Source organism: Electrophorus electricus, chromosome 11, assembly GCF_013358815.1.
Source record: "Electrophorus electricus isolate fEleEle1 chromosome 11, fEleEle1.pri, whole genome shotgun sequence".
In the NCBI taxonomy this organism is placed as follows: domain Eukaryota; kingdom Metazoa; phylum Chordata; class Actinopteri; order Gymnotiformes; family Gymnotidae; genus Electrophorus; species Electrophorus electricus.
The window spans coordinates 1085001-1097500 of NC_049545.1; the positions used below are offsets into that span (position 1 = coordinate 1085001).

The 12500-nt window shown below is 52.0% G+C and overlaps 1 protein-coding gene across 1 annotated transcript in view; it reads left to right on the forward strand.

The window, feature by feature from the left end:
* Positions 1 to 12500, forward strand: part of lef1 (lymphoid enhancer-binding factor 1) — a 39060-nt gene that overhangs the window by 25210 nt on the left and 1350 nt on the right. The window contains 5 exon segments of the mRNA XM_035531866.1: positions 499 to 589; positions 2261 to 2380; positions 3137 to 3299; positions 3756 to 3863; positions 6757 to 6805. Of these exon segments, the coding sequence (XP_035387759.1) occupies positions 499 to 589; positions 2261 to 2380; positions 3137 to 3299; positions 3756 to 3863; positions 6757 to 6805 (531 nt within the window).

Consider the following 12500-nt stretch of genomic DNA (forward strand, 5'->3'; position numbering starts at 1 on the left):
ATGAGGAGCTTAAGTGCCACAGGCAAACTGAAAGTCACGGACACTGTGAATCATATCAGCAGAGAGCATTAGAGGAGCGCGAGCCTCCGTAATTAGCCCCGATCCTCTTAGACAGCTCGGCTGACTTCAGACACACACTCTGACTCTGCTCTTCACACGCTGCTCTCGGTCCACCTCTCTGTCTGTCTGTGGACATCCAGGGTGTGCTCTCTCACACACACATAATAGGTGTGTGCATGCATGCATACACACTTACTGACTGTATGCTGCAGTGTGACTGTTGCCTCCAGTGTGTATTCAGTGTGAGGATGTCAGAGTGTGTTACATTGGAAACATCCACACTGCTAAAACTATACATGTGAGAAACTCTCTCTCTCTCTCTCTCTCTCTCTCTCTCTCTCTCTCTCTCTCCCTCTCCCTCTCTCTCTCTCTCGCTCTCTCTCACCCACTCTCTCTCTCTCTCCCTCTCTCTCTCTCTCTCTCTCTCTCTCTCTCTAGGTATGCCCAGACATCACTCTGGACCAGATATTGCCAACTTTTACTCTCTCTCCCCTGGAGGCGTCAGTCAGATCACCCCGCCTCTTGGCTGGTGAGTGTATACAATGGGCACACACACGTGCACAGTCACACACACTAACACACCCACACACATTTACTCACTCAAAATCTCAATAAGCAGCAATTGGAATCAAGATGTTTCTCCTTCCTTCAGAGTGAACACATTGCGCTCATCACTCACCCATATGCAGACAGTGAGCTGAGCCCCAGGGTGTGTATGGCCCTGTGTGGGTGTGTGTGTGTGTGTGTGTGTGTGTGTGTGTCTGTGTGTGTGTGTGACCACATGTCGAGTGTTATCCCGTGTCTTTCCTGGCTTTCCTGGCTTCATCTGGGCTTCATGTCACTGCCAGAGCTGATCTCCCCCAGTTCCTCGGCTCGTCACAGAGACGCACGTGAGTCGAATGTGAGACACGAAGGAGACAAGGGGAGAAAACAGGTCGGCGCCTCTCGCGCCGGCCGCAGCGGCGAACAAGGACCCTGCCTGTAAACACGCTGGTCCCAGAGCAGACCGCAAGCGGTAGTCGGGGCCAAACCCCGGGCCGAGATCAAGACGGAGGCTAACCGAAACTGAACAGAGCGCACGGAGACCAGTTCCCGGGCTGTCTGAACCCCATAGCTGTCACTGAACGCAGAATACAGCGATGCTAAAACAAAACACATTACACACGCAGCTGGGGGACCAACACAGATGGCTGGAACAAATGGTTTGAAGATCATTCACTGGACCACCACACAGTTCTCTGACCCTCGAAATTAGAAGCGCTCACTGAAGAAGGTTCCTGCCGTCCCCTGCGTGCCCGCGGTGGGGGGTTGTTGCAAAGATAATGCAATTTTAGCTAAAGGGCACCAAAACACAGCTAAGCAGCACACAGCTCAAACCACTGTGGACGCAAGCCACCCCGTGCGCAAGCCGGGTACAGTGCTCATCCTCTCTGCCTGGGGAATGTAACTCTGTGGTGGGTACTGGTGCCATTCTTGGGCAGCCCGATGCTGGGGTGTCTCGGGGTGGGGGTGGCTGCCTTCCTGGGTGTGCCAAACATGCGGGACAGTGCACGAGCATTCTGCCACTGCAGCGAACCCAGATCAGAGCCAGATCTCCAGTACAGCATGTGACAATAGCCCACAGAATAATAACAATCAAAGTCCAGTTGTTTAATAGTAATTTACATTTACTTTTACATTTACGCCGTTTGGCAGACGCTCTTATCCAGAGCGACTTACCAAAGTGCTTTGTCGTTTCCTCATAGAATACATCCTAGTACAGTACAGCAGGTTAGAGTCTAACATACCAGTGAACTAGAATACTGTAGAAATACAGGCATCACTGCTGATGACTAGATTTACAAAACACATATAAGCTCTATAACAGACAACAATCAGTGCAATAAACAAAAAGTACTAGAGTTAGTCAACATCAGTGTAATAAACACCCTAAAATAAGTACTAGAGTTTTAGTTAGTCAACATTGGATCAGGATCACTGCTTATAGATTCCACAAATATATGGGTCTTCAGTAGTAATAACACCATGGTTATTTATTATTGTTATTATTATTAATAATAAAAATGCAAAAGAACATCTTAAAACATGTTGAGTTCCTAATCTGAAATGTAAAACACATTCTGTACTGCAGACTATACTGCTGTGTCCCTCTGTGTCTCACACAGTTACACGCACTTATTTCGGGCTTCTCTGTTTGAAGGTTTTCTCACCACATGGTTCCAGGGCCCCCGGGCCCCCACGCCACAGGTATTCCCCACCCTGCCATCGTCAGCCCCCAGGTCAAGCATGAGCCCCCCCACGAGACGGACCTCCTGCACATGTGAGTGTCCTCCTCTTTTCTCCTCCTTCACTTCCTCCCGCTCTGCCTGTTCCTGTTCCACCGAGTCACGGAGAGATTCGTCAGACTCCTCCCTTCGCACGGATAGTGCGCTCTGTCCCGGACCCATCGTGTGTCATCACCACGCTACTCCCTTCTGCACACACACAATATTTGTTGAATTTCGACTTCTGTTCAGCCTGACCCAGAGAAGGTGTAGTGACCCAGACAAGGTGTAGAGACCCAGAGAAGGCATAGTGACCAGGAAAAGGTGTAGTGACCAGGAGACGGTGCAGTGACTAGATCAGGAGAAGGTGTAGTGACCAGGAGAAGGTGTAGTGACCAGACCAGGAGAAGGTGTAGTGACCAGGAGAAGGTGTAGTGACCAGATCAGAAGGTGTAGCAACCAGGAGAAGGTGTAGTGACCAGACCAGGAGAAGGTGTAGTGACCAGGAGAAGGTGTAGTGAGCAGGAGAAGGTGTAGTGACCAGACCAGGAGAAGGTGTAGTGACCAGAAGAAGGTGTAGTGACCAGATAAGACTTTCTCCCCACTTAGCTCCAGGTAGCTGATGGTGGAGTGCTGGGCTAAGACTCTGGCCTAGTTGGGTGATGTAATCTCAGTCTCTCTCTCAGTGCATGAAAGCACGCAACTGGACACGATTACCAGCCAGTGGATGACATCACTGTTGCTAGGTCCCTCTGTCTCCACCCCCCACCCCGGCCTGTCTCACGGCTGCTTGCCTGCGATCGTCCCTGTAGGAAACCTCAGCACGAACAGAGGAAGGAACAGGAACCCAAGAGGCCTCACATCAAGAAGCCGCTCAACGCCTTCATGCTGTACATGAAGGAGATGCGCGCCAACGTGGTGGCGGAGTGCACGCTGAAGGAGAGCGCTGCCATCAACCAGATCCTGGGCCGCAGGGTGAGTCTTCCCTCATGGTCCATCCCTGCTGGGGAGGGGAGGCGTGCAGAGCGCTTCCCGGGTTTGCCAGAACACGTTCCTCATTTTGGAAAAAACAAGAACCAGTGAGCGCATTTAACGCGTTAGCCCAAGCCCAAGCGATTTGGGGCTGGCGTATGCAGCAAAGCCACGCTCGGCGGCCATGTGGGGGAGCTGTCTGCTGACATCGTTTAAAGTAAAGTGCCACTAAATTGAAACCAGTGTTTTGATGTGAAATCAAAGTGGTTTTTTTTCCTGGCTGCTGGAGTTTTAATCTCCTCATCGTGTTTCTTCCTCGCCGCCCTTACGCACGACAACACCAGTACAAAACGCTTGCAAGTTTAAAAGGGTTTTGTACCACTCTACCACGCGTCACTCTGCTGGGGAACACGAGGCCGATCTCTCCACTGAGTGTGTGTGTTCTTGTTTCTGGAACAGTGGCATGCTTTATCACGGGAAGAGCAAGCAAAGTATTATGAGTTAGCGCGCAAGGAACGGCAGCTGCACATGCAGTTATACCCCGGCTGGTCTGCCAGAGACAATTATGTAAGTATCTACACGGACCCGGTGGCAAATGAGGTGTGTGTGAGTGTGTGTGTTGTTTTCAACCCTCTGACCCCACGGCTTTGCTCTGTCAATGCAATAGCAGATGTAGATGTCTGTTCACACACTATTAGAGTCAGGAACAAAAGAGCAAGTCTCTCTTTTTGGTCTCTCTGTATCTGTCTTGTGCATACCTGGCTCTCCCTCAGTTCACCAACACTGTGTTGTGTACGTGTGTGTATGTGTGTTCATGTTTTTGTGCACACGTGTGTGTGCGTGCGTGTGTGCATGCACGTGTGCATGTGTGCGTGTGCGTGCTCGTGTGTGTGTGTGTGTGTGTGTGTGCTCGTGTGTGTGTGTGTGTGTGTGTGTGTGTGTGTGTGAAACCTGCCTGTCTGTGTACAAAAGTGTGGCTCCAGCACTCGCGCTCACTCTACCACTGAGGTGCTTTGCACTGTTTATCTGTCTCCCCTGGGACATGGTTGCCATGCCTCTCTCACTGCTCCCACTATACAGCCACTGGCCGTGCTCAGTCCACACACACACACACACACACTCCAGCACAGACGCAGGGCTGTGCTCAGTCCACACACACACACACAAACACTCCAGCACAGACGCAGGGCCGTGCTCAGTCCACACACACACACTCCAGCACAGACGCAGGGCCGTGCTCAGTCCACACACACATACACTCCAGCACAGACGCAGGGCTGTGCTCAGTCCACACACACACACACCAGCACAGACGCAGGGCCGTGCTCAGTCCACACACACACTCCAGCACAGACGCAGGGCCGTGCTCAGGCCACACACACACACTCCAGCACAGACGCAGGGCCGTGCTCAGTCCACACACACACACTCCAGCACAGACGCAGGGCCGTGCTCAGTCCACACACACACACACACTCCAGCACAGACGCAGGGCCGTGCTCAGTCCACACACACACACACTCCAGCACAGACGCAGGGCCGTGCTCAGTCCACACACACACACACACTCCAGCACAGACGCAGGGCCGTGCTCAGTCCACACACACACACACTCCAGCACAGACGCAGGGCCGTGCTCAGTCCACACACACACACACTCCAGCACAGACGCAGGGCCGTGCTCAGTCCACACACACACACACTCTAGCACAGACGCAGGGCCGTGCTCAGTCCACACACACACACTCCAGCACAGACGCAGGGCCGTGCTCAGTCCACACACACACACACACTCCAGCACAGACGCAGGGCCGTGCTCAGTCCACACACACACACTCCAGCACAGACGCAGGGCCGTGCTCAGTCCACACACACACACACTCCAGCACAGACGCAGGGCCGTGCTCAGTCCACACACACACACACTCTAGCACAGTCGCAGGGCCGTGCTCAGTGTAGCGTCCACACACACACACACCAGCACAGACGCAGGGCCGTGCTCAATCCACACACACACACACACTCCAGCAGACGCAGGGCCGTGCTCAGTCCACACACACACACTCCAGCACAGACGCAGGGCCGTGCTCAGTCCACACACACACACTCCAGCACAGACGCAGGGCCGTGCTCAGTCCACACACACACACTCCAGCACAGACGCAGGGCCGTGCTCAGTCCACACACACACACACACTCCAGCACAGACGCAGGGCCGTGCTCAGTCCACACACACACACACACTCCAGCACAGACGCAGGGCCGTGCTCAGTCCACACACACACACACACTCCAGCACAGACGCAGGGCCGTGCTCAGTCCACACACACACACACTCCAGCACAGACGCAGGGCCGTGCTCAGTCCACACACACACACACTGCAGCACAGACGCAGGGCCGTGCTCAGTCCACACACACACACACACTCCAGCACAGACGCAGGGCCGTGCTCAGTGTAGCGTCCACACCAGCAAAGACGCAGGGCTGGTCCAGCACCACTTCCTGTGTGGGATATTTCAACAGCACAGACAAAAAGACCTGTCACGGTGTGAACAAGACTAGGTTCAGCAACAGTCGTAGTCTTTACTTAAATAAATGAACTTTACACGAGAACCAGAGTGTTACAGTTCAAGAACCTGACAACGGACTTGAGCTTGTGAAGACGAAACAGTGACCGCGTGGAAAGCCAGTGGGGCCAAAACAGCGCTCAGAAACACTTCAAAGCAGGATCGACTTTCCATTCAGCTGGTTCCCCTACCAGTGGGCACAGGGCTGTATTCAGCCGTGCTAAACGGTAAGAGCTGTGAGTGTGTATGTGCGTGTTACACGCACGCTCCAGCCCTGCTCTGGCTCCTAGCTGTCAGCCACAGCTAGAGTACACAGATTAGCGACTGAATAAATGGATTATCAGACTTTTACAGCAGGCAACCAAAACGTGTCTTATATTGGACCGCAAAATGATGGCATGGTGCTATCTATACCTACTTACCCTGCGAAGGGATTTGGGCTAAGCTACAAATCCTCAAGCAATCCAGACTTCTGGCTCGAGAGTAGTGTTCTTCATGCAAATTAGAGTAGGACAGATATTTTATTTTGGATGTGTCATTTTTTTGATCGATAATTAGCCTCTAATGTCATGCAGAAGGATTAACAAGGAGTGTTTGAATTGTAGTGTTGTCATAGAGACGAACTGGATCAGGAAATGCAAAGACAAGGGGCTCCAACAGTGAGCTCGCATGGGCAGGAGCAAAAGGCTCCTTCAGTGCCGTGATAGGCTGGAGTGGTGATTGGCAGGCACCTTCAGTGCTGTGATAGGCTGGAGCAGTGATTGGCCGGGCCCTGGTCGGCCACGCCCTACAGGGGATGAGTGAACATGGCAAAAGGCAGACGGTTACGAGTGGTCTAGTGGCCGTGAGTGCTGGGGCCGCACTTTAAGCGTTCTCCTGGATATTTTCCAGGGAAAGAAGAAGAAAAGGAAGAGGGAGAAACTCCAGGAGTCTGCGTCAGGTAAGAGCCCTCTGCCCATCTGCTCCCTCTCTCCCTCTCTTTCCTTTGTGATTGGCTCCTTTCTTATAAGGGGCAGCCCTGGCCCGGACACCCAGGAACAGGTTGCCTTTGTGTCTGGAGTGGATCTTTAGGGAGTGGGACACAGGCAGATGATTACAGCTTCAGAAAACACACCACGCGGCCTCACCACACTTCACCACCGTCCTCTGTCACTCCTGCTTTTTAATTCATGCATCTGTCTGTCCATCCCTCGCACACCCCACACAGCTCAGTCTTTGGGATTAGTCTGTCCCCACTGTTGGGATTAGTCCGTCCCCATATTTGGGATTGGTCCGTCCCCTCTGTTGGGATTAGTCTGCCCCTCAATTGGGATTAGTCCGTCCCCTTTTTTTGGGATTAGTCCATCCCCACTTTTGGGATTGGTCCGTCCCCTCTGTTGGGATTAGTCTCACTTCAGTTGGGATTAGTCTCGCCTCAGTTGGGATTAGTCTAACCTTAGATGGGATTAGTCCGTCCGGCTCCCTTAGGCTTTTTCTTTGCTCTCTTTTCCTGTCTTGCTTCCTTAAGTCCTTCAGAGCAACACAACAAAATAACAAAAAAACACCTAATGTTATTCAAATTCTGTTTATAATACTGTGTTTGTTTATCAACCAGTCTGTCGGTGTTAGTGTGATGGAGTGCTGTACAGTAACACTTTAGATTCTGTACTGATCTCTGTATTTTTCTTAGGACCAGAAGGTTAAAGGTTAAAGGTTAGCATTTTAAGAGACCCCTCCCCCTTTGTTAAAAGATGCCATTTTCTACAGGTACAGGCCAGAGAATGAAAACGGCGTACATCTGAGCACTGGTAAGAGGCCCTCCCTGCACCTCCTCACACCTCGGCACCCTGACTGTGTTTACAGACTAACCCTAAAGTTGTCATCCTCAGCCTGTGTGTGTGTGCGTGCGTGCGCGTGAGTCAGTCTGCGTGTCCCTACGTGTGTGTGCTCATGATCTTCAGAACACATTCTCTCACGTAATGACCTGTGAGTTCTCGGTTCTTGTATTTCTCATTCTTTAAATGGAAAGTCCTTGTGGAGCTGTTGCTCTGTGAGTGTCTCTGCTGGGGGACAGCCCGTAGCATGTCCTGTGCTGTCACGCTGCACCCAGAGCTTACTCACTCAGCTTGCTATGGGACATCTGTGAGATCAGTGCAACCACGTGGACACTTCAGTGTTAAAACATTTCATCCTTACGTGAGCTTTTTTATTTGGTTTGAGGTTTTTTTATATCAATCTTTGGCACGGATCAGCAGCACACACTGCAGTTGATGCCTGGAATACTGTGGAGCTGTAGGCAATGTTCCGGTTTTAGCGGAGCTCTCCTGTCATCCGCCCAGATGGCCCCCACGTGCTGCGGGATGTGGAATGGAAGTGATGAAAACACAGCAGCCATGCCAGCGGTTTCCGGCCATGCAGCGTGGCTCGAGAACAAAAAAAACCCCTTCATGAAGGATAGGATGTTACGAGCAGGGAAGAGGCCCTCTCCTTTAGGTAATGGTCCGTAGAAACGGAGCTCGCAGCTGCCAATGTGGCGGGACGAGGCTTCAGACTTCTGCTCTGTTCAAAGGCTCGTCGCGTCCTGTTATTCCGCAGCGAAAGCCGCGCAGATGCGACGAATCCGTTCGCCAGCCGAGCCGAAAGCGACCGGACAAAGGTTTTGCGGTCGATCGATTTGCGACCCCGCCGGTCTCCCCGAGCCCGGACCGGAGGGCTCTGCTCCTCGTCTTTTCTTCTCGAGAAAGCCTCTCGCGTCTGATCCCGTAATTAGCAGCGCGGGGCAGACGTGGGATGGACACCCTCACTGATCCACTGTGACAGCCTTAAACTAATATGCATAATACCAAGAATACTGCCACTATCCTGAAAGCGCTGAATGTATGCAGATCCCAAGAGCTGGATTGAGGTTAGCTTAGCGGGGGCTCCAGAAAACAGCGTTTAAATGAAATAATTTGTCTATATCTGTTTTTTCGCCCTTGAGCTGTCTGAGGAATGCAGCATGGCTCTTTATAATGGCGTGCCTCAGTTCACATTTAATGTAAACCTTGTTTTTGTTGATGTTTTTTGTTTTGAGTTTTGTTTTTATATATATCGCTGAACTGCTTTCGAGCTTTCGAAATTGAGCATATAGGTCACATAGATTGTTCTGGGGGGTTATTTGCATGTATTTTTTTATCTGTCTCTGCACAAGATGCACACATATATAATCATACATTTGATAATTAAACAAAAATAATAATGTTTCATCTGTTTGTTATGCTGCATCTTTGGGAACGATTCTGAGGACTCCTGGAAACACTGTAGTGACCTGTAGTGACCTCTGGTCTACACACTAGGAGATAATTGTCAGTATAGGGACACACACATGGCCTGCAGGCTCTGCTGCCATGGGTTTTCCTTATGGTGTGTGTGTGTGTGTGTGGTGTGTGTGTGTGTGTGTGTGGTGTGTGTGTGTGTGTGTGTGTGTGTGTGTTTGTTTGAGTGTGTGTGTGTGTGTGTTTGTTTGAGTGTGTGTGTGTGTGTGTTCGTTTGTGTGTGTGTGTGTGTGTGTGTGTGTTTGTTTGAGTGTGTGTGTGTGTGTTCGTTTGAGTGTGTGTGTGTGTGTGTTCGTTTGAGTGTGTGTGTGTGTGTGTGTGTGTGTTTGTTTGTGTGTGTGTGTGTGTGTTCGTTTGAGTGTGTGTGTGTGTTTGTTTGAGTGTGTGTGTGTGTGTGTTTGTTTGAGTGTGTGTGTGTGTGTGTTCGTTTGAGTGTGTGTGTGTGTGTTTGTTTGAGTGTGTGTGTGTGTTTGTTTGAGTGTGTGTGTGTGTGTTTGTTTGAGTGTGTGTGTGTGTGTGTTTGTTTGAGTGTGTGTGTGTGTTTGTTTGAGTGTGTGTGTGTGTGTTTGTTTGAGTGTGTGTGTGTGTGTGTTTGTTTGAGTGTGTGTGTGTGTGTTTGTTTGAGTGTGTGTGTGTGTGTGTTCGTTTGAGTGTGTGTGTGTGTGTGTGTTTGTTTGAGTGTGTGTGTGTGTGTGTTTGTTTGAGTGTGTGTGTGTGTGTGTGTTCGTTTGAGTGTGTGTGTGTGTGTGTGTGTGTTTGTTTGAGTGTGTGTGTGTGTGTGTGTTCGTTTGAGTGTGTGTGTGTGTGTGTGTGTGAGGGAATGCGGCAGAGGTGGAGGCATTAGGGAAGGGCAGGGTGAACTCTGTGGAATGAAAGGAAGAGCTGTACCAGCGGGAGCCGCAGAGAGAGAGAGAGAGACACGAAAATAAAGATCCCTCTCGTGCTGGAGAGGGGAGAGGAGCCCACGTCCCTCCCACCCTGTTTCCAGGGCCAGGGCTCCGCGTAAGCCCCAGGGCTCTGATGCCAGTCACCTGCGTCAGGGCCTCTCCATTTTAAGTCCTCGGAACAATCACACAGGAAGCTTTAGGTAGGAAACGCAGTGAGGTTTGAGTGTGGAGTGAGACTTGGCAGAGCTTGTTCTTCGTCCGTTTCCTGTGTGATACGGGGACGGCCGCCTGACTGATGGCTGTGACATCCCTCGGGCGTAGCAACCTTGTTTTGGTGAAGCGAATGGCCTCCACCTGTGCCTGGAGTTTAGGGTGGAGTCGCGGGTCCATTGTGCAGACACACAGCTGACTGGTGGAGTGGTCTGAAAGTCGAGACATCCCTGCATGTTGTGCTGTCTTGTCTGCTCTCTCTCCCTCTCTCACACACACACACACACGCACACACACTCCAGCCATATACTTCCTTCCTATCCTTGCGTGTAAATCTGGCTCCTATTGTAAATGCAGGCAAGGCAACTCCCCTCCCCCACCCCCCGCAGCTGCCTGGGAGAGGCAGCGGGGCTCTTTGAAGCCGGCCGCCGGTGGAGGGGAGCAGTCATTGTGCCGCCCTTTGATAGTGCCGCCCCGGCCCGCAGATCTGGCTGTGCGGGGGCCGCTGGCCCGAAGCCCCCGCTGCAGCCGCTACGCCGTCCCCGGGCCCCCAACCGCCGCTCCTCTGATGTGGGCAGACCCTTCCCAGCTCCAGTCTCGGGGTCTCCAGCACACGCCCGAGGTTTCCTTCCCTCGCTCCCTCCCTCATGCCTATTCTGGGCTCCTTTTCCTTCTGAGACTCTTCAGGGGTGTTTTAATGGCCTCCCCTGCACAAACAGGATTAAGACACAGAGAGAATGAGAGAAGGCGACAACCTACCCCACCCCCTTTTCTGCGGAATGGTTGGTTCCAGTGGAATTCTTAAGGTGTAATTGTACTGGGGCTTTTCCCTGGATCACTACTGTCTCTGGGCCAGAGGAACTGCTGACAGAACGAAGCACTTTGTTCTAAACATCATTTTCTTCCAGGTGCTGTTTTATTGCTGGGCCCCAGTGTTCTGGCGGCTTCCCCCGAGCACTGCTGCACTCTGAGAGGCTGCTTGGCTTTATGGAGTCAGTGCCTGGCAGGGCGCTGTCGAACCAAACACCCAACCACACGCAGCAAGGCTAGACCACTGGACCGCTGCAACGAGAGCGAGAGGGAGAGAGCGAGAGGGGGAGAGAGAGGGGGAGAGAGAGGGGGAGAGAGAGAGGGAGAGAGAGAGAGAGGTGGGGGGGGGCTTTCCAGCAGGCTGGAGTTAACACAACCCAGATTATGCTTACACACACGCACGCACGCTTGTGCCTGAAGTCTTTAGTGTTTTATTCAAAGTGCTCGTGCCTGCCAGAGTATGATGGTGATGTCATGCACATTTTGGCGTGTTCCTTGCTTTACTGACCCGGGTCCTGCAGCACTGAGGTGTGGCGTGAGTCTCGCTGGCTAAGCAGGTACCCCGCTGTCTCCAGTGGCCTTGCCTCACTTAGAAGAGATGGGGCAGAAAAGATCTGCAGATCTGCTGTTTCCTTTCTCTCTCTCTCTTTTTCGCTCTACCCTGTTCCCAAAAGTCTGCATGTGGGACTCTTTTGGTTAGCTTATTTTCAGAGTCGTTTTTCTTCCTTTCTGAGCTGCACCGGAGAGAAACCCAAACCGCTGGTGTGGGTGGAGGGAGGTGTGCCGGCCCCAGCTGCAGGCTCTTTGATTTGCCCCGGGAGGTGAACGGGCCGACTGAGGGGCGTGAGGCCGTGCCAGTTATCTTAACCTCCCACACTTCAAAGACTGCCTCACCTCGCCTCGCCTCGCTTTGCCTTGCCTTGCTGCCAAGGTGATAGAGAGAGAGAGAGAGAGAGAGAGAGAGAGAGAGAGAGAGAGAGAGAAAGAGAAAGAAAGAAAGAAAGAAAGAAAGAAAGAAAGAAAGAAAGTAAGAAAGAAAGAAAGAAAGAGAACAGAAAAAGAACAAACGAGTTAGACTGAGTGAGAGAGAGAGAGAGAGAGAGCGAGAGAGTGGCTGACCCTCAAAACAGAGGAGCATTTCATTTCCTGTGAGCTGGGTGTGGGCAGGGCATTCCACAGCTCTAATGGGGAGTAACTCTTGAATCCTGGCGTTTGTGTGGAGGTGGAGGGTGTTCTGACACCCCTCTCTCCCGTTTCATGTGTGGGCCTTAAGGAAGGCCACGCGGGAGCTTTGAGGTGCCAGGATGAAAAGAGCAGTAAAAGACAGAGGGGTAAAAGAAAAGACACCAGGGCCCTTTGGTCACTGTTGTTCTCTCCCCGCCTCTCTCTCTCTCCCTCCCTCTCTGTCTGTCTCCATCTCTCTCTCTCTCTCTCC